Genomic DNA, 21,082 nt, shown 5'->3' on the forward strand with positions numbered 1-21,082 from the left:
CCAATGATGGTGGTATCATCCGCAAACTTCAGGAGTTTAACAGAGGGGTCCCCAGAGGTGCAGTCGTTTGTATAGAGGGGAAAGAGCAGTGGGGAGAGAACATATCCCTGGGGGGCGCCAGTGTTGACTGACTGTGTGCTGGATGTGATACTCCCCAGCCTCACCTGCTGTCTCCTGTCTATCAGGAAGTTGGAGATTCACTGACAGGTGGGAGCTGGCACAGAGAGGTAGGAGAGCTTCTGGTGGAGAATGTTGGGGACGATGGTGTTGAACGCCGAGCTGAAGTCCACAAACAGGATCCTTACGTACGTCCCTGCAGAGTCTGCTGCAGGATGTAGTGCAGTCCCATGTTGACTGTATCCTCGGCAGACCTGTTTGCTCAGTAGGCAAACTGCAAGGGGTCCAGCAGGGGTCCTGTGATGTCCTTCAGGTGGCTCAACACCAGCCGTTCAAAGGATTTCATGACTACAGATGTCAGGGCCAGTGGTGCCGTATAGGGGGTGAAGTTAAGATGATTCTAAGGGCCCATGACTGACAGGGGGCCCGAAAATAATAATACAAAAAAAAAGAATCGTAATAATATTTTATTCAGAAAAAGGTAATTAAAAAACGGCCCCGTTGTCTTCATGAAATGTATATCATAGATCTCTACTTGATGTGGGCAAATTCATATTAACCCCCCCTTGTAGTGGCATGAAATGGTACAGCACAGCCTGAGTCAGGCTAATCAGTGTGCAAAAGGCAGCTATAATGTCTGGAAAGACAAAGTCTGGGTCCCAGAAAAGGAGGGAAAGAAAGGAGAGAGAGAGGAGAGAGAGGAGAGAGAGAGGGGGAAAGGGCGACAGTATGTCCCCCAGTTTTTCTCCAGGAAAGGTTGGTATAGTCTTTGAGTGGTTAAAATCAACCTGTTTGCTAATTAGATGTCCACAATGAGATGAACTACGTTTGAGCTAATTATACTAAATGGGTTTCCCCGCCCTCCCTACCAGACTCAGCAGCTGATATGTCAGCAGGTACACTGTCTCCCCACAACTCCCCCCAACCCAATGAACAAGAAGGTGAGCAACGTAGCATGTCAATTAGCATTATTGAAGGGGGTCTGTGGGAATAACTTTTTTGTCTCTCTATCTGTACTATTACAAAAGCCTATAAAAACAAAGCTATAGCTAAGCTAGCTAAGGATGCTGGGCAGGTTGAAGCATTGAGTGATTTAGTCTGTTTTAAGAGAGATTACTCAAATAATACCTTCAAATCAGAGATTTTGATGCTGACTGAATTTTGGGCGGTCCCACAAGGGGCAATTTGTTTAAGTAGCTTTAACCTCTTAATAATTGTAATGAATAAACTTGATCTGATAAACTTGAACACAATAAAATATCAAATCTAGCGTCGGTGATACAGAACAGCATTATAGATCCATTGTTCTGCATGATTCAGTGCTGTTCTTTTGTGCATTCATTTTTAAAGACTGGTGTAACTTTGATTATGATGTTATTATAAATGGTATATTACAAGACATATATGGGGCCCAATGTACTATTTTTTCATGGGGCCAGAAATCCCTGGCAGCGCCCCTGGTCAGGGCAACAGGCCTGCAGTCATTCAGTCCTGTGATAGAGGGTTTCTTGGGGACAGGGATGATGGTGGAGCGTTTGAAGCAGGAGGGGATCTCACACAGCTCCAGAGATCTGTTGAATATCCTGGTGAAGATGGGGGCCAGCTGATCAGCGCAGGCTCTCAGACATGAGGGAGACACATCATCAGGTCTTTGAGCCTTCTTAGTCTTTTGTTTCTGGAACAGCAGGCACACGTCCTCTTCACAGACCCTTAATGGAGGGCATGTAGAGGGGAGTATAATATATACTGCGCTCTCTCGTACCTTGTTTGTTTTTGGGGAGTTTTTGTTGATAGGGAGCTCGTTCAGTCAGCGCATCATTCCACCATGGTGCAAGACTGAACGCTTCAGGCGCTCCTTTGTGCCCACCGCCATCAGACTGTTAAACAGTAACGGAGGCCACAGACTGCACCACGCAGACCACTGAACCCCCCCCACTGGCAGTCAGCACCTCTGCTAGGAATCTAGGAGTCCTATTTGATCAAGATTTATCCTTCAACTCCCAAATTCAGCAAATCTCAAGGTCAGCCTATTTTCACCTGCGCAATATTTCTAAAATGAGACACATCCTATCTCAGAGCGACGCAGAAAAACTAGTCCATGCATTTGTTACCTCCAGGTTAGATTACTGTAACTCCCTCTTATCAGGCTGCCCCAATAAGTCTCTAAAGATTCTTCAGCTAGTTCAAAACACTGCAGCTCGAGTATTGACTAGAACTAGGAAGAGAGAGCACATCTCTCCAGTGTTAGCTTCTCTACACTGACTCCCAATAAAATGTAGACTAGGATTTAAAATCCTTCTTCTGACCTACAAAGCTCTTAATGATCAGACACCTTCATATCTTAAAGAGCTCATAGTGCCCTATTACCCCTCTAGAACACTACGCTCCCAACATGCAGGCCTGCTGGTCGTACCTAAAGTCTCTAAAAGTAGTATGGGAGGTAGAACCTTCAGTTATCAGGTCTCTCTCCTTTGGAATCATCTACCAGTCAGGGTCCGGGAGACAGACACCCTCTCTACTTTTAAGAGTTGGCTTCAAACTTTCCTTTTTGATAAACCTTATAGTTAGAACTGGCTCAGGCTTGGACCAGCTCTTAGTTATGCTGCTCTAGGCTTAGTCTGCCGGGGGAACTGGCGTACTGACACACTGGGATCCTATCTCCCCCCTCCCTGTCCCATTAAAGTTACTAACCATAGACCTTTCTGGAGTCCCTGAGCTCCCTTGTCTCGTAGGTTCCTCTGAGCTGCCGTAGACGTCCTCCTGCTGTGGACGTTCCAGACTCCAGCTGATACAGACGTGCTGGACTCCAGCAGCAGCAGCTACTACTACTCGTCTCATCAGTATAACCGCTCCCTCTCTCTCTTATTCTCCTCTCTCCCTCTTTCCAGACCCAACTGGGTCGAGGCAGATGTCTGTCTAACATGAGTCTGGTTCTGCTCGAGGTTTCTGCCTGTTAAAGGAAGTTTGTCCTCTCCGCTGTAACTAGCCAAATACTGTGAGGTGCAATGCTCATGGTGGATTAAGGTGGGGTCAGACTGAGTCTTATCCTGTCTTGGTGTTGGGTCTCTGTTCATAATTTGACATAGAGTGGTCTAGACCTGCTGTGTTTGTAAAAGAGTCTTGAGATAACGTTTGTTGTGACAAATAAAGATTGATTGATAAAGTGACATTTTTAGTGTGGTTGTACGGTGAATAAACACAGCTGGTCCTTTCCCCAGCTTCAGTGGTCAGAGATGTGAAGGAGGATTGATGAAGCCTTAGAGAACACAACAGCACATAAAAGAAGGGTTTTAATTGTCTTAACTCCCCTTTGATAACACATGAAGTCTTAGCGCTTTCTCTGGGATCCAACAGCTTAATAAAGATAAAGATATGTAGCATTTATAAGTAATGATAAAACAATACAGCTAATATGATCTATAGTACAAACTGAGTGAGGTAGCAAGTCACAACAGTAAGGGTCAGTCATCCTCCTTTCTTATTTTAGACTGACAGATGCCGGAGGTCTGTCTCATGGTTTTTAAGACCGTGACTGTTCATGATGAAACATGCACATCACAGATCTCACCATTGTGAAATGGTTCAGTAACCCTGTCACATTAAGGACATTTGACATTCACTTTAAAAAAAACAAATAAACTGCACAGAGTTTTTTTAATTCCAATGTTTGAGTTCACTTCACATATCCTCATCAGACCTCAACACACAATAACCCCGTTTCTCTTTTTGGATGTTCCACTCTTCAGAACCTCTCCCACATCTCCTGAGTTTTTACACAGTGTCAATGCAGTGAGACGGCAGACCCAGAAAGAGTTCTTCTGGGTCAGCTGTACATCAGTGTCTCTGTGTGACCCTGCTGAGTCTCAGTACGGTTTGCCTCCTATTGCAGCGAGCAGCTCCTGCCTCTCTGCAGCAGTGGGCATGTCTGGTTTCACACCGTCTCTCCTCCTCTGCATCATGATGTTGTGCTGCAAGAAAACGAACAAACACAACAACTCTTCACTGACCTTCAACTGACTGCTGCTACGTTTGATTTCATTTAAAGTAGAAACATGAGATTCAGATAAGAGGGTGGACTTTGTGTGTGTGCAAAGTAACAAGCAAAGAAGCTGCAGAAAGATGCTCGTGGTGACTTTATGGAGAGTGTGGTAAACCCAAGCGGCAACCTCCGGTCTAAAAATATGAGTCAATGCGGAAGTGTTAAAAGCTGCAGTTCATCGAGGATCCGCTTGAGGCTGGCTCTGGAAGTACCGGAAGTCACATACACATGAATGGGAAAAAGCCGATCTTTACAGCATTAATAAACATGTTTACAGCCTGGTACAAAAGATGAGTGTAGTCTGAATAGCTCATTTCTCGATGTCCTCTCACTGTGAGGGGGGTGAATTTTTTTCTAATTCGGCAATTTCGAAGATATTGAGATTACCAGTCTTCCAATGAGAGGCACAGCTGCCTGCAGGAACACTGCAGCTGTTGGCTAGGAGGCTCAAAGCCCGCCTCTTTACGTCACACTGGCTCCACAGAAGCAATATGGCTGCCGCAGCCGATTGGTCTCAAAACAGCTCTTCAGAAACAGATGGGTGACGTCACGGATACTACGTCCATATTTTTTACAGTCTATGGGTAAACCCTGATTCTGGATATGGACCCAAACTGAAACACTCTCTGTTGAGGTGCTGTCTATTTGTCATTCAGACATGAATGTCAGTTTATCCAGACCTTGTGTTTTTCTACAGGAGACTCTTTGCTCAGTGATATGAAGATACTCATTGAAACTCTCATTCAGTTCCTGTTTGTCTGAGTGTGTTTGTCACCTCTTTGCATTGAAGGGAATAAAGTCATGCTGTAATCTGAAATAATTGTCTTACTCTTTTATATATGTTGTAACATCTTGTTCACATTTCCACCTGCCCTGTCAACAGTGAGTGATACCACCACTACCCATAGCACCATGTAGCTCTTCTTTCAACCGTTTCTGGCCCTTGCTGCGCAGGTCTGCTGATCCACCAGTCAGTGTCACTAAAGCGTCAAGGGCCAGAACCTTCCCTGTCTTTACTCACTAACAGGTCAGCAGAGGCAAACCAGAGGTAAGGAGACTGGGGCTGTTTTCGAAACGGCCTGCTACATACTACCTACTAATGTACATACTACACTGTGTACACAATTATTAGGCACGTGAGTATTTTTGTGAATATGTTAAAAACTATGTTAACAGTCTTTTTCACATTGGTTAAGAAGTCAGATAGTGAATATATTTCTTCAACTGTGTTGTTAAAATGATGCTTTTCAAAGCATGTCGGCTGTATTTTTAAATAAATGCAGAATCTGCAGAAATGAGTGTGAAAAGCATCATTTTAACCACACAGTTGAAGAAATATATTCACTATCTGACTTCTTGACAAATTTGAAAACAACTGTTAACATAGTTTTTAACATATTCACAAAAAATACTCACGTGCCTAATAATTGTGCACGCAGTGTACATACTGCGTTTGAAGGTAGTCTGTAGTCTGTCTGGTCTGGTGGATCTGGTCTGCAGGATGTTGGGTCAGACGTCACTGGATTTCCGGTTTTAGAAAGCAGAAGTAAACAACGACCAAGCTGATAGAGAAACTGCTTCTTTAGCATCACTTATGATTTAAAAAGTGAAGAAGTGGTTTATATGGAATTTAATCGTTTTCACAGCACATGAAAACTGAGTTCCCCCATCAAAGAAAGAAAAAAAAGAATAAGCAGAACATTAGAGCTGTGCATTGTGGGGAAACAGTACGTGAGGGAGACTGGTTCGCTGCATACTGTGAAATGTTCCCAAATCAGTAGACATCTGGGTAGTTTTGGCATACTGCAGATTTTGCTCTTGTTCAAATACTACATACTGAATTTCACATCAGTACGTACTGCTAGTGTAGTAGGCGGTTTTAAAACGGCCTGGGATTCAATCTCAATGTCCTCCCTAAGTCCTGAACCCTGAGCCTTTCTGACTTAGTTGACGTCACCTGTGAAGTTATTGAGGGCAGGAAGCTGTAAGGGCTCAAACTGTAGAACTGGGAATGAGACAGCACTTTGAGACTCCTCATGTAACTTGCATGACATCACCAGCTCACCTTAGCGAATTATTATTGCACAATTTTTAATTTCCTCTAATTCAAGGCTCTTAAAGCTGGGGTTGGTCGTCAGATTTAGATCCACTTTTTGTTATACTGGTTAAAATGATCTTTATGTCCTGATGGTAATCAATACATAATGTGTTCTTAAAAAAGGGGTTTAAAAAAAACCTGTTATCTACAGCCGGAGTAAACCTGGAAAACACCAACCAATCCCTGCCATCAGGAGCCAAATGATGAAACCAATCAAATCCCGTCCTGCCGTTCTGCCCGCCTCCTGCAGAGCGTACATTTCATGTTTGTTTGTGTTTTTAACTTTCACTATGAGAATGTTTTGGTGTTTTCTTACCGTTGAGTGAGACATGAGTTGACGTAGTGCAAAACACCAACCATGTGCTGAGGACCGGTTTGGAATCAGTCACCATCATATGGTCACGAATCAGTGGCACACTTCATTTATTCCATGTTACAGCGTTTGTTTACCTTTCCATGCTTGCATGCTTCCCCTGGGAATCCCGTGTTTCACGTCACAATGCAATGAACTCTGGGTAATTCCCTTACGTTAAGTCTGCAAAAATCCCCACTTACAGAAAAGGGGGCATAAAGGGCTCAAAAAGTCTGAGAGAGATCCCTCACACACTTGATTAATTGACAGTGGGACAGCACTAAGGCCTCACTGACTGAGCAAGAACACGCCTCAGAGTCAGAGAGTGTGTGAGGGTGGACATTGAGATTGGGCCTGGGAATCAATCCCTTCCCTCCACTTCCATCCTCCTATGATCCCCTCAGTTCAGCATGAAACACTGATTCTTTCTTCCTCCTAGTTCCCCCAGTTTGTTTTCTGATATGGTGACACACATGGACTCACCCAGTATTTCCTACAGCTCTTATATCTCTGGAAATATGCTGAACACATGTTCTTGTCATAGTTGTGGAAATCCAAACACTTCTGGGAGGCATCGCTTTCCTGAAAATGAGAATTGAAAAAGAGTCACCATCAGAAGCTTCACGACACCAGAGATGTTTGACCTGAAAGCAGCCGTTACTTACTTCAATGCAGGGGTTAATGTCCTGGTTTCGAACCTTTCTTGCAGTTTTCTCCATCAGGACCTGTGAACAAACGGACGACATGAACAGGTTCAGGAGTCAGGGTGTTACAGGGTTCAATCCTTCTTTGAGTTTAACGCACTAACAGGGATTTTACCCTTGATTGAGATTTGACTGCATACAAGAGAATTTCAGCTGTTATTCAAACAGCTGTCATGATGTAAGGATGTAACTGATCTTTGTCAGGCTTCAGACACGTGTATGTTGTTGTGATGGTTTGACATGTGTGATATTAAAGCTGTAATCTGTCCTGGGTGTATAACTATTTAAGCAAACCTGATGAACTTCAGGCTGTTGTCCCTTGACAAGAACAAAAGCAAACATCTGTGATGTGGCTGTTTCCTTATTTTTACTTGGTGGAATCACTATTTTAGGATTTCCTGAGTGGTGAGTTACATGACTCTTTAATTCAAATAACTACTTTATAAATAATAATGCTACATATTTCTAGCATCAGTTTGTGCAAGGAGAGGATTTTCAGCCTTCCATTGTTTCATTTCACAACAAACTGAAAATCTTTGGACTTTGCTCTGGAGGTGGACCAAAACCAGACAAATGTAACTTTGGATTTGTGGGAGCTGGGATAAAAACATTTATATATATTTACTTAGAAAAAGTGCAGCGACTTTCAAAAGCAGATACTGTGGTAATCAAAAATGCAGCGAGCATGTCAATGAAAGACACATCAGAACAAAGTGTTAGCCCTCGTGCCTTTGGGCTTCAGATGCTGAACGCTTGTTACCTGCAAACGGTTGGTGTCCTCTTGTATCATTTATTATTCCCTATATTACTATTATTATTATTATTATTATTATTATTATTCTCACTTTTATCATTATTATTATATTATTATTATTATTCTCACTGTTATCATTATTATTATATTATCATTATTATTATTATTATTATTATTATTCTCACTTTTATCATTATCATTATTATTATATTATTATTATTATTATATTATTATTGTTGTTGTTATTTCTATTGTTGTTGTTGTTGTTGTTGTTGTTGTTGTTGTTGTTGTTGTTGTTGTTGTTGTTGTTGTTGTTGTTGTTGTTGTTGTTGTTGTTGTTGTTATTATTATTGTAATTACTGAATTTCCCCCCCCCGGAATAATTAAAGTATTTCTGATTCTGCTTCTTATTATGATACAGTTTATAGAAGGTCAGGGAAACAACGAGGTCTCTACAGTGTGTGGTATAACTTGCTGGAGGAACCTGTTTCTTCATTATTACCATGCAGCTGGAACGTGCCTCGTTTGAGCAAAATTGCATAAAGTAACATATTTGTGTGTAAATGGACAACAACAGACAAAGTGCTTCACAGCTCTGTTATATCAATCAATCAATCTTTATTTGTAGAGCGCCAAATCACAACAAACGTTATCTCAAGACGCTTTTACAAACATAGGGGGTCTAGACCACTCTATGTTAAATGAATATATGTACACAGCACACATGCAAGCTGCTGGAGAGCACAGGAGGCAACTGGAGCTCAGAGCTTTTAAGGACTAATGAATGTCTGCACAGATCCTGGAGGAGCTGGAGAGGGATGGGAACTGTAAAGTTAAATAATAATAAATTAAAAATAATAGTAATAGTAATAATAATAATAATAATAATAATAATAACAATATGAAGTCTTTCTGTACCACATCATGAATTGTCAGTTTGTGAGTTGAGGTCTGTGAGTGTATTTCCTAAATTGTTAAAGCTCTTTAAATGGAAATGCTTCACTCACAAACAGATGCAGCTCAAGTTTCTCCTTCTGTTCCAGATTTGATTCATGGAGCCTGTATATGTTTGAAAATAATTTTCAGTGTATGAATCAGTATCATGAGTGTTTAAACGTGTATCGATTACTCATTGGTCTCAGCAGATGACTGTCTAACATGAGTCTGGTCCTGCTGGAGGTTTCTGCCTGTTAAAGGAAGTTTGTCCTTGCCACTGTAACTAGCTAAATACTGCAAAGTGCTCTGTTCATGGTGGATTAAGATGAGATCAGACTGAGTCCTGTCTGTAACATGGGACTGACTTTTACCCTGTCCTGGTGTTGGGTCTCTGTTCATAATTTGACATAGAGTGGTCTAGACCTGCTCTGTTTGGAAAAGTGTCTTGAAATAACATTTGTTGTGATTTGGCGCTATACAAATAAAGACTGATTGAATGACTCTCATACAATGAAAACAGCTAACCTTGTGAACTAAGCCACAATGCACCATGGGTAGGTGTTCATAGACCCTCAAATAATAACACTTGTTTGCCCAGACTTGGTCACTTGAATGCATTATTATTATTATCCATCCATCCATTATCTTGACCGCTTATCCCGTAAGGGGTCACGGGGGGCTGGAGCCTATCCCAGCTGGCTTCGGGCGGAAGGCAGGGTACACCCTGGTCAGGTCGCCAACCTATCACAGGGCCAACACAGAGAGACAGACAACCATTCATGCACACACTCACACCTACAGGCAATTTAGAGTGATCAATCAACCTGAGCATGTTTTTGGATTGTGGGATTATTATTATTATTATTATTATTATTATTATTATTGTTATTATTATTATTATCATTATTATTATTATTATTATTGTTATTATTATTATTATTATTGTTATTATTATTATTATTATTATTATTATTATTATTGTTATTATTATTATTACTATTATTATTATTAGGGCCATAAGTGGACCTGGTTTTATGGAAAAACCGATGGACAGCTTGTTTGGTTTTAGTTTCAGTAGATAGCAGACATAAATACACACACACACTACACTCTGAACTACACTAGCTCTTCACTTCCTGTCCTCTCTGACCACAGGGTGGACAGACCACAGGGTGGACAGACCACGGGGTGGACAGCACAGGGTGGACAGAGCACAGGGTGAACAGAGCACAAGGTGTACAGACTACAGGGTGGACAGACAACAGGGTGGACAGAGGGTGGACAGCACAGGGTGGACAGAGCACAGGTTGAACAGAGCACAGGGTGTACAGAGCACAGGGTGGACAGAGCACAGGGTGGACAGAGCACAGGGTGGACAGAGCACAGGGTGGACAGAGGGTGGACAGCACAGGGTGGACAGAGCACAGGGTGGACAGAGCACAGGGTGGACAGAGCACAGGGTGGACAGCACAGGGTGGACAGAGCACAGGGTGGACAGCACAGGGTGGACAGAGCACAGGGTGGACAGAGCACAGGGTGGACAGAGGGTGGACAGCACAGGGTGGACAGAGCACAGGGTGGACAGAGCACAGGGTGGACAAAGCACAGGGTGGACAGCACAGGGTGGACAGAGCACAGGGTGGACAGAGGAGGGACTGAATAAGACTTTTAATCAACACTGATATAATCCACCTTGCTGTGTTTACTATATGCCGAATTGAAACTGGTCTCCCTTTCTTACAGGACATGTGATTATGTCTAGAGATCAATGTCACATTATTTACAGATAGCAGGACCAGGTTCCTGGTGCCCCTCCCCCTCCTCCCCCTCCCCCTCCTCAGTGTGCAGCATGCTGACCTTCACTCATGTTATCAAACACACAGAGGTCGGAACATTTAGGAGCAACATGGAGATGCAGCCTCTCAACGTGGTGACCTACCTGTACACACACACACACTCTCTCCTGTGGTAGACTATGGACTCGTGGACTGGTCTAACATCCACAGCAGTGAAGGTGATCCGGTTTATAAAGGACTCCCTGCAGACCCCTGCCACTTATATCCATTCAGAGATGATGGTGATATTAGATACTGGTCTAAGCTTTGCTTCTGGAGCCTGGGGGCTGCTATAGGCTCTGCTATATGGAGCTAACTTATGAAACTACACAACCTTCCCTTCATGCCCGAGTCAACCCGCTGTCCCCGCCTCCTCTTCTTCTTCTCTCGATTTAATAAAGCTGCATACCGCCACCTGCTGCACCGGAGTGTGTAACTTCAGGGTGTAGTAGTACTTCAGGTAATATTCACATCATGCAAACATGAAAACAAACAACCAAACAGCAAACAGAAATAAAGCAGCTACGTATTTATGACAAACAACAACAACAACAACAACAACAACAACAACAACAACAACAACAACATAATAATAAAATCAATAGCTAATCAAACTAAATCCATTAAATGAATTAAATAAATAACTAAATAAATCACATATCACATGATGAATCCTGTTGCTTTCAGATAAACTCAAAGAGCCCTGTAGCATTCTCCCATCCCATCACTCCTCCACAGAATCCCCTTCAAACTCCACCTCTGCTCCATCCTAAACACTCTACCACATAATCTCCTCCTCTGTATGCCATTACACTCCATAACCACATGTTTCACATTCTCCCCAACATTACACACATCACAGTTCACTGAGAAACAATTGACCATTAAGTACAGAGTCGATTTCAATCCTGTCTGACCCAATCTTAATCTGGCAGTTATCACCTCCTCTCTCCTACTCCTCCCTTTAAAATCAGTCACATCAGTGGATTTATGGATGCTGTAGAAATGCCTACCTTTTGTATCCTCATCCCACTTTTTCTGCCACTCATCCCTTACGGCCCTCCTTATCAGAGATCTGGCCTCTCCTTTACCAAAGGAAACTTTCAAGATATTTTCATCATGTAATATTCATATATTGTTTTCATTTACGTTTTTTTATTGAATTTCTAAGAAACATATAAACATATAAACAAGTACAGGGTGTTTTCAAAGACTAAGTCTTGTTTTGGCATGGACATACATTTCATATATGAAATAAGATTAGACAATCAAAACAAATATAGCCTATCACTTATAAAAAGAAATCCAAATATAAGAAATCCAGTCCAATAAATAAAAATTGACTGGATTCTGGTTCCAGTGTTTTTATGCATATTTTCATGATTTAATTTCAAAGCTCTTTTAGCAACCTCATCTGCTCTCTCTCTGTTACCCTCTACACCTATATGAGCGGGAACCCAGCAAAACTGCACAGAAATACCAAGTCCCTGTATTCCCAACAAAAATAAATACAATTCCACCAATAAATCCCCTCTGATCGTTTCTTCTGAAGTTAAACTTTTAAGGGCTGCAGTTGAGTCTGAGCAAATGACCACTCTCTCAGGCCTCCTCTATCCATTGCATCCCTAATATAATAGAAGTGAGTTCTGCTAGAGATTCTTCTGCATATTACAACATTAAATTCTGGTATAAACACACCACTTCCTACATGTCCACTCTCTGGCTCTTTGGATCCATCAGTGAAAATAGGTATAGTAATAGTAGGTATTGTTCAAATACTCACTAACTAAATGTCCAATGTTATCCACATTGCGTTCAGTTCATACCTGCTCCTGCTCCACAAGCTGTGGATCCACATTAGGTCCTCTGTCCCCCTCTGCAACAGCGCACCAGGAAAACCACCAGCCCGTCACCGAGCACTGACAGTAGCATCAGCCAATAGGAGGACAGGAAACAGAGCGGGTCTGACTGACAGCTCAACGGACCAATGGGAGGGCTGTGCTGAGATGTAGGTCTTCCCGTCGGTGTGAACCTGACTGAGCCCAGTCTACCAGACTGACACGGTCCCCAGCGAGTGGAAACAAAGACCTTTATCTAAAGGAAGCAGACCAGACTCTGAGGAGAAACTGGCAGAGCCGTACACTAATCCAAACTGCACCAGGGGGCGGGACTCCGGAGGGGGCGTGGCCAAAGCAAAGTTCGGTTGCATCGCAGCGCATACACAATGGCTGCTCGAAAGAGGGGAAAGCAAAACATTCTCAGGCCCGCCGCGTCTGGAGAAAAATATGAGGAAAAAATTATTAAAAATTCGGAAAATAGTTGAAAGTGAAGAAAAAGTCAACAGAAAGGATGCTGAAGCGTCCGTGGTAAGTTTGATATAAATTAAGTACCTGGGTACTCCGTTTTTGAATTAAAATATCGGGGTTATTTAAATTATGAGAGAGGGGTGAGCAGGGGAAAAAGTTTGTGTTAATCAGTACCCTGTTTGGTACCACAGACAAACCCAGCAGAAGGCATAAAAATAATCACTCCTGTCACTGCTGGGATCAGAGTCACGGTGCGTGTCAACAAATATTAAAGAGAACAGGAGCCAGCAGAAAGAGAGAAAGTTAGAGGAGTAAACCTCCTCACTCACTTTATTCTTTAATATAATAACAACCACAGTGCGTTCAGGACCGACGAGGACACGCGCACTACAGCATGTCATGTTACCTGCTATCTGCGTTTACATTGACTTTAGTGTCATGAAGCCTGCACTAAATCACATGCAGTGTCAACAACAGATCCTTATCGAGTCCAGCATCTCCTCTCTAAAGTCTAACCGAACAGATCAGTGAGGATGTTTGCTCTGAGACTTCACGTCCTGTGGTGTCGCTTCTTTTACCCACTGCAGGTATCATGTAGTGTGACAGGTCGGCTGTGAGCCTGGAAGGAAGAAACGACATGACATGTATTTGTGTTTAAAGGAGCAAAATGGAGGTAGAAGTTGGGGCAAAGTAATAAGGTGATATATGAGCAGTGGTGGACAGTAACAGAGTAAATGTACTTGAGTACTGTACTTAAGTACTTTTTTTGAGTATCTGTACTTTACTTGAGTATTATTTTTTGGTGAACTTATTACTTTTACTCCTCTACATTCAGAAGACACTGACTGTACTTTTGACTCCTCTACATTTCTATCAGTGCTCTAGTTACTCTCTACTTTATCTTTGAAGTCAGCTCATGAATGTCCTTCTCTTTTCTGAAATCTGATCCTAAGACAGTAAAGTGTGTTTGTGTAGTTCTGTTTGTCTCAGTGGTTTAGTCGTACCTGTGTATCAAACACAGAGCATCACTCAGATCAGACAGTTCATGTAGAGGTGGTAATGATGGCTATAATTCTCCACCTGAGCACTCATGGTCATATCTTCAGCCCGTGTTAGAGGTTTGTGAAATGAAGAATGATACATGTTGTTTGAAATGTTCTCCCTGTTTCTGTCCAAACATACAAACATTCACTGTCCAACCTGAGAGAGCGTGTTGAGCTACGTAACGTTTGTTTAACTCCAGATGAACATTTCAAACTAAGGTGTCTGTGCTTGGAGTAACTTAGTGTCTGTTTTTATTCCATGGTATACTTTTTAGAGATTTCAAGTAATGGTTTCTAAATAAACAGAATTTACCAGAATGTACTCCTATGTATTCTTAACTGCATTTATGCTTTGTGAAAATACAATGTTTTAAGATATTTTAAGAAGTACATTGAATACTTCAGTATTTTTAAAACAAGTACTTCAGTACTTTAACTCAAGTAATAATCTAACAGAGCAATTTTCACTTGTATTGGAGTAATATTTGCCATGGAGGATCTAGACTTTGACTTCAGTAATGAAGACGTGGACTTTGTCCACCACTGAATATGAGATGTGTTGGTGTAGCATCCAAACTGGTCCAAAGTACTTCTGGAGACCAGCAGGCAGTTTTTGTCCAGCAGGTTGCTCTGTGCACATTAGTTCATCCTATTTATCAGGTCCTACAGCTGCAGCTGATGTAAGGGTGTAGGCTGGTGTTACACTGGGCTGCAGGACCTGGTCCTGTCCATGTAGTGAGCGTTAAACATGAGCTGGTTCTGTAAGCACTGACTGTCTGTAGATCAGGATCTTCTCCCATCATACCTTTGATTTGGAGTTAAAGCAGCACATGTGTTGGTGTAAAGGTGATCCGTCTGTTGACCCTCTCATACCTGACTCCAGCTGTTCTGTCCAGGTGTGATGTGGACTCTGATGTTAGGGGTGTTGGAGGACTGCATGTGTGTGTGTTGTTGACATGAACATGCTGTGGAGATGTTATCTCACTGCTCATCAATCTAAGAATGGTTTGAAGTTGATTTAATGATAACACACTGAACCTCGTCCTGTACTGTATCACTCCTCCTTTAGCCTGGAGATGTAAAATACATTCTCCAATCAAAGTTTGCTTTTCTATCAGATATCCTGAAGTGTGTATTTGTTCGAGAATCTGTTGTTAGCTTATATTGTGAGTTAATATGTTTTAATGTAAATGTATAACTCATAACTAGAACCGTCATCTGTGTTTCATTTTTGTCCTTGAATTAATGTTTAAGAGGAATGAAGACTATAGAGTTTTTCTATTTGATATTTATTGTCTTCTGATAATTGTGGGTGGATGTTGTAAAGTGAAATGAACAGTTGATGTATCAGTGTTGTATTATGGTGATTAATGTCATACACAATGATTTAGAAAACACTGACAGATCAGTTGTGACATTTATACCTTGCTACTTTTTTAGCTTTCGTCTATTTTACAGACGTAGAAATCATTTTCTCCAAAGACGTGATGAACTGCAGCTTCAAGTGTCTGCTCCAAATGACTCCTCTTACAGCTCTAATGCTGATACACAAGGTTTAAAATGAATTAAAACAACAGCAGTGGAAAGGTGTGCTCTGTTTATATGTTATTTTTTAAATGAAATGAGAAGTTTTTTTCAAAGTGTTAAAGGCTTCAGGCTGGAGCTATAACTCTGATTATACATAACAGGTGTACGTATCTTTGTCTCAGGAGCTTGTACATTAATGCCACAGCAAAGTTCATTGAGACAGAGTCTGCAGTGTGCTGACTGTAAACTATGGGCTTTAAAATAAGTGTTATTAATAAGGGAAGTGTGTAATGGTTTAATAAGGTAAGAAGCATACAATGGTAAATACATGTGATAGCAATGAGCAACATGCTGGCATTGCTTCAAGAATCCACCGCTAAAGACGCGACTCAACAAAAGTTTGATCAATCATTGCACCTCACAGTATTTAGCTAGTTACAGCGGCGAGGAATAACTTCCTTTAACAGGCAGAAACCTCCAGCAGAACCAGACTCAGGTTAGACAGACATCTGCCTCGACCAATGGATAATTTGTTTCATATATTTAGTTTTGGAGGATGAAATGAATGTCAGTATCATTTCAAACCAACTAAACATGATTCTACATGATGTTTGTAAGCATTGCTCACATACCTGTGGCTCGTTCCCATCTATATGTGTTAGCTTTATGATCCCAGCTCCTCTGTTTCTGCATCTATTACAAAGTGTCCCTGGGCCTGCCCCAGATGGCTCCTGATGCTAAGACCTGCTCCCTGCCTGGTTTCTCATCGACATGGTGTGTGAATGTGTCAGTGTAAATGGGTAATGAGGTTGCAGTCATGTTTCTGTTGAACATGATGCTGTAAGAAGACGTTTTAGCAGGACTGTAGAATGTATATCTGTCGTAGAAATACCTCATGAGTCTGCTCCATCCTTACAGTTATCTTCTGACCCAGCTGTAGTTGTCTGACCCTGATCTGATGCTATTACATCAGGCGGTTTGCAGATGTGTCCTTTAGTGATGCAGCTACAGGAAGTGCAGCCTATACGAGAGCTTATAGAGAGATTATGCAATCATTTTATGTTTCTGTAAGAGTTTGATTGAGCTCTGGCTCGTTGGTGGTACATGCAGCACGTAAGCAGCTGTTTCCTCTACGTGCAGAAAAACATTTTACTCCATTACATGACCTGAGTGACATTCAGGGGACACAAAGTGTGTTGGACTCTTCTACACTTATATCACATTGATCTTAGGGATCTGTCTTTCCAGTTGTTCATCTCTTGGGTTCATGTTCCTAAAACTTGTCTTTTTCTCCAGCAGTGGTCAGATCTTCGCTCTGGTCTCAGAGTGGGTAGCTGTGGCAGTGGGATGTCCACAAATGTTCTTTGGCAGTCTGATTCTCAGTTTCTGAATGTGGCATGCTGAAGTATTTCTGAACCCCAGGATGTGTACTACATTTTAATAGCTATGAGCACGCACCTTGCAAGGCAGCTGTGGTCATTAGTGTGTGTTTAAATTGAACTGCACCCACTCACTCAGCTTGAGAAACAAGAAAACACTTCAGGCGTTTTTCGATCGCAGGAACAATGTGCGTTTCGACTGGTCGACCCAGGGTCTAAATTTAGTTCAGGGGTAGATAATCTCCCCCCTAAAAAGCCCCTGCTAGGGGGGTAGTACTTTTCAAAGGTCCCAGGACTTTCAAAGGCGGGGCCTGCAATGCTGAACGTGTCTGATTGGTAGATTAACCTCAGTGTTTTTATTCCTCCCTCCGTCCACAATAACATCACACACATCTGTGATTCACTTGATTTCTCTTTCTTTCATTAGTTTTTATTTGTTCTATCTTTTTTGTATGTGTGTGTACTTTTCAAAAGAAGAAGCTGTGATTCTCTTGATTTAGCAGCTTGTAACAGTAGTCTTCTCTCAGCCCACCGTGAATGCGTCTCTCCTCCCGGTGTTCCGGTTTTAAAAGTGACCCTGTAAACTGGAGACCTTCAGCTGAACGTGTCAGTGTTTGTGGAGTTTACACAGCTGTTGAAACACAGAGGGAGTTCCTGGGAATGCAAACTAGTTTAGTTTTTATTAAGATTTCAAAATATCCTCATCAGATATTTAATGATGGTCTAAAGACGTTTATGAGGGATGCATCCGGCTGAAAGTCTCCAGTTAACAGGGTCGCTGTTTAAACCAAAACACCGGCCAATCTCTGCCACGGCTTTTTGAGTTCAGAAGGATTTTAAAGCCGTGTTGAAGCGTCTTTGCTAACCTCATCATTTCAGCTGTTCACTGAAACACAAAGTTGTTGATGTATTGAAGTGAAAATGAGAGAGAGAGGGAACTTGTTTGTGAGAGTCAGACTCAGTTTGCAAGCTTTAAGGGCTGATGCTGTTTTAATTCTGGTTCTTTGAATACGGACTCCTTGTCTGAACACATTCAGAGCTTGGTTGTAAAACCCAGAGCTAACTGAGCAAGTTGACAATCAGCCTCACAAGTTATTCAGGATGGCCGGTGTCGGGCTTAGGGAGGCCCGGGTTATCCAAAGACATTTAGATCCAGGTAGGCTTTAGATCCAGGCTCCAGATCTTTTTTCTGTAGGTTGTTTTTGATCTTCTGTTTTCCAGATACTGAACCATTCAAATCATTTTTCTTTCTTTTCTTTGTCTCCTCAGGCCCCTGTGTCCGGCCAGTGTTGAGCACATAAAACTGGATAGAATAATTGCAGCAGTACTAGTTGGGCATTGTGCCCCTGTCCATGTAGCTGGTCTGCCTTAGAGTGCCATGGCCACGGGAACCCAGGACCATCGTGACCAAGTCCTGGAGAAAGCCAAGCTTGTGCCCCCCATGGGGAGGCGCAGGAGAGCAGAGGGCAAGCCGAAGAAGAATTTCTCCTGCCAGGAGTGTCAGAAAGCTTTCAACAGTCTGGAAAAGTTGAAGGTGCACTCGTACTCTCACACAGGAGAAAGACCGTACCGCTGCTCCCACCCCGACTGCACCAAGGCTTTTGTCTCCAAATACAAGCTGCTACGGTACAGACAAGCAGCAGTGCATATTAGACTGCAGCATGTTGCTTTTCTCCTTACACCTTTGGTAACATAGTCTTTAGATCTAGTTAGAATGATGTGTTGATGAATACTTCTTTTCAGGACTTGTGTTTGTGTTTTGTGTAAAGCATGCCTTCTTGAAATATGATTGCAACAATTCTGAGTGCTCATAGAATGTGTCTGTGTTCCAAGGCATATGGCAACTCACTCGCCAGAAAAAAACCACAAGTGTTCATACTGTGAGAAAATGTTCCACCGCAAGGATCACTTAAAGAATCACCTCCACACTCATGACCCATACAAGGAGGCTTTTACCTGTCAGGAGTGTGGCAAGAGCTACAACACCAAGCTGGGCTTCAAACGGCACCTTGCCCTTCATGCTGCCAACAACGGAGACCTTACCTGCCAAGTGTGTCTGCAGGCGTTCCCCAGCACCGGGGTTCTACTGGAACACCTCAAAACACATGCTGGGAAGTCCTCAGGCGGGACCAAAGAGAAAAAACATCGCTGCGAGCACTGTGAGCGGCGATTTTACACCCGCAAAGATGTGAGGCGCCACATGGTGGTGCACACGGGACGCAAGGACTTCCTTTGTCAGTATTGTGCCCAGCGCTTCGGAAGGAAGGACCACCTGACACGTCACGTCAAAAAGAGCCACGCCCGGGAGCTGCTGAGAGTAAAAACTGAGCCAGCTGATTCGCTGGAGCCTGCGGTCTATGACTTGGCATCTGGAGGCATCAAGGATGAGCTCCCAGGAATGGTGGCACCAAGGCCACATCAGCTCAACATGTACACAGGCCCCGTCCTGGACACAGAGTCCTTTCCCACCCCGACACACCCCTTTTCTATAAAGTACTCGCTGGGCTCCAACTTTACCTCATACACCTTCTCCTCTCAGGAGAGGGAGCAGAACCTAAAGGGAGAACTGGAGACCTACCTGATGGAGCTGCAGAGCAGCATGCCCTCCTCATCCACTGCAGCACAAGAATCCCAACTCCCCTCAAAGCTTGAGTTAGAGACTCAAGTGGGCGTACTGGAGGAAGCGAACCAGGAGGGGTCCCTGTCCAAAATATCCACTCCAGTGTCAGCAGCCACTGCAGGCGACTCTCTGGCTTCATCCTCCTCTCTGATGGACTTTTCACAGCTTTTTAACTTCTTGCCGCTCAATGGGCCTCCATACAGCCAAGCAGGGGGGCAAGGCGTCCCCTATCCACCCAGTGATGAATCCACACCCCTGGTCCAGCTGCCACCCCAGCCCCTTGAAGGCCCCGAGACTGCAGAGGGTACACTTCAAGGACTCCCCTCCTCCTTTATATCAAACCTGAACACACCTACTACACTGCCCCGCTTCCATCAGGCTTTTCAGTGATCAGTACGTACTGCACACGGCACACCTACATCCACGCATACACAAAGACGACATGCAAAACACACGCTGAGCTGCACCAGCACACCAGCAAACACTGAAACAACATGCCAGTGATCATACACGTTTCAACATTTCAGCATTTCTGTCCATTTATGGAAACATGAGCAGACACTAAGACTTACAGCAGACACTTGATGATTAGCACTGACAGCAACACACGCAAACACACACACACACACACACACACACACACACACACACACACACACACACACACACACACACACACACACACACACACACACACACACACACACACACACAGTGTCTAACTTCCCTGTTGGGATGCTTTCTTTAGACGTATCAAGCTTTGGACTGACAAGTGAATCTGCTCCACCACGACTCTTTCAGTTCACTCAAATCTCTTAGTGCTGGTGTTAACACAACTACAGCTTCCAAATCCTCACATACTTGCAGTTTGCAAGGAAAGCAGATGATGATTTTTTCTGCTCAGCAGTGAAACATCAAAGATTCAGACGTTTCACTTTAAATCAATCTCCTATAATCACAGCAGCAGCAGCAGCCTTCAGCTTTTACCTGAGCTCACAAAGGTCAGCACAGCTTGGGTTCACAGTTTCAGTGCGTCGCCGCTTTGTGCACTACACCACTACATCCAGTTAAAATATCACAGACACACATTAACGGAGTGAAAACTGTTCTTCCCCATCAATACAAAAACAGACAGAGCATTACATTGAGAGGTGTGTTAGTCTGAACATCAGTACGTCTTCTGACAGTTGGAGAATCTTCAGATAGGTTGTAGTGATGTTGTTCTGTTCTCTGACGTTAGCATGCAGATTTCACAGTGTGTGTTGTTGTTCATGCAGCACTTTGAGCTTTGGAATGATGCCCTCTTATTTGTGGTAGGGACCAATCTCTAGTTTCGGATGTTTTTGCCTATTTACGTAAAATTGTCCTCAGC

General features: G+C 42.9%; 2 protein-coding genes across 7 annotated transcripts; one reads left to right on the plus strand and one right to left on the minus strand.

Moving 5' to 3' along the window:
* Nucleotides 1–3,389: 3,389 nt before the first annotated feature.
* chchd7 (coiled-coil-helix-coiled-coil-helix domain containing 7) lies at nucleotides 3,390–12,714 on the minus strand. Of its 6 annotated transcripts, none has more exons than XM_034706767.1 (4): nucleotides 12,662–12,714; nucleotides 7,272–7,331; nucleotides 7,090–7,188; nucleotides 3,390–4,085 (listed from the first exon to the last, which is right to left on the minus strand). In XM_034706767.1, the coding sequence occupies exons 2-4, from the start codon at nucleotides 7,323–7,325 to the stop codon at nucleotides 3,981–3,983; spliced, it is 258 nt and encodes an 85-aa protein (XP_034562658.1). In that variant the 5' UTR covers nucleotides 7,326–7,331; nucleotides 12,662–12,714; the 3' UTR covers nucleotides 3,390–3,980. The 6 variants fall into 6 exon arrangements, with proteins under 6 accessions (XP_034562658.1, XP_034562659.1, XP_034562656.1 ...); XM_034706768.1 differs by lacking the exon at nucleotides 12,662–12,714 and adding an exon at nucleotides 12,619–12,641; XM_034706765.1 differs by lacking the exon at nucleotides 12,662–12,714 and adding an exon at nucleotides 10,948–11,224 and having other exon boundaries at nucleotides 7,272–7,335.
* Nucleotides 12,715–12,982: 268 nt separating this feature from the next.
* plag1 (pleiomorphic adenoma gene 1) lies at nucleotides 12,983–20,231 on the plus strand. Its single transcript, XM_034706762.1, has 3 exons — nucleotides 12,983–13,201; nucleotides 18,360–18,716; nucleotides 18,924–20,231. The coding sequence occupies exons 2-3, from the start codon at nucleotides 18,469–18,471 to the stop codon at nucleotides 20,098–20,100; spliced, it is 1,425 nt and encodes a 474-aa protein (XP_034562653.1). The 5' UTR covers nucleotides 12,983–13,201; nucleotides 18,360–18,468; the 3' UTR covers nucleotides 20,101–20,231.
* Nucleotides 20,232–21,082: the final 851 nt, after the last annotated feature.

The sequence above is a fragment of the Notolabrus celidotus genome, chromosome 17, assembly GCF_009762535.1.
Source record: "Notolabrus celidotus isolate fNotCel1 chromosome 17, fNotCel1.pri, whole genome shotgun sequence".
NCBI classification, from domain to species: Eukaryota; Metazoa; Chordata; class Actinopteri; order Labriformes; family Labridae; genus Notolabrus; species Notolabrus celidotus.

What these genes read in the sequence shown, in the direction of transcription:
- chchd7 (XM_034706767.1), bottom strand. Translation starts at nt 7,325, where the DNA reads ATGGAGAAAACTGCAAGAAAGGTTCGAAACCAGGACATTAACCCCTGC. An exon ending in ACATTAACCCCTGCATTGAA is followed by an intron (nt 7,189 to 7,271) that starts GTAAGTAACGGC and finishes TCTCATTTTCAG; the next exon opens with GAAAGCGATGCCTCCCAGAA. An exon ending in AGAGCTGTAGGAAATACTGG is followed by an intron (nt 4,086 to 7,089) that starts GTGAGTCCATGT and finishes GTTTTCTTGCAG; the next exon opens with CACAACATCATGATGCAGAG.
- plag1 (XM_034706762.1), top strand. Translation starts at nt 18,469, where the DNA reads ATGGCCACGGGAACCCAGGACCATCGTGACCAAGTCCTGGAGAAAGCC. An exon ending in TCCAAATACAAGCTGCTACG is followed by an intron (nt 18,717 to 18,923) that starts GTACAGACAAGC and finishes CTGTGTTCCAAG; the next exon opens with GCATATGGCAACTCACTCGC.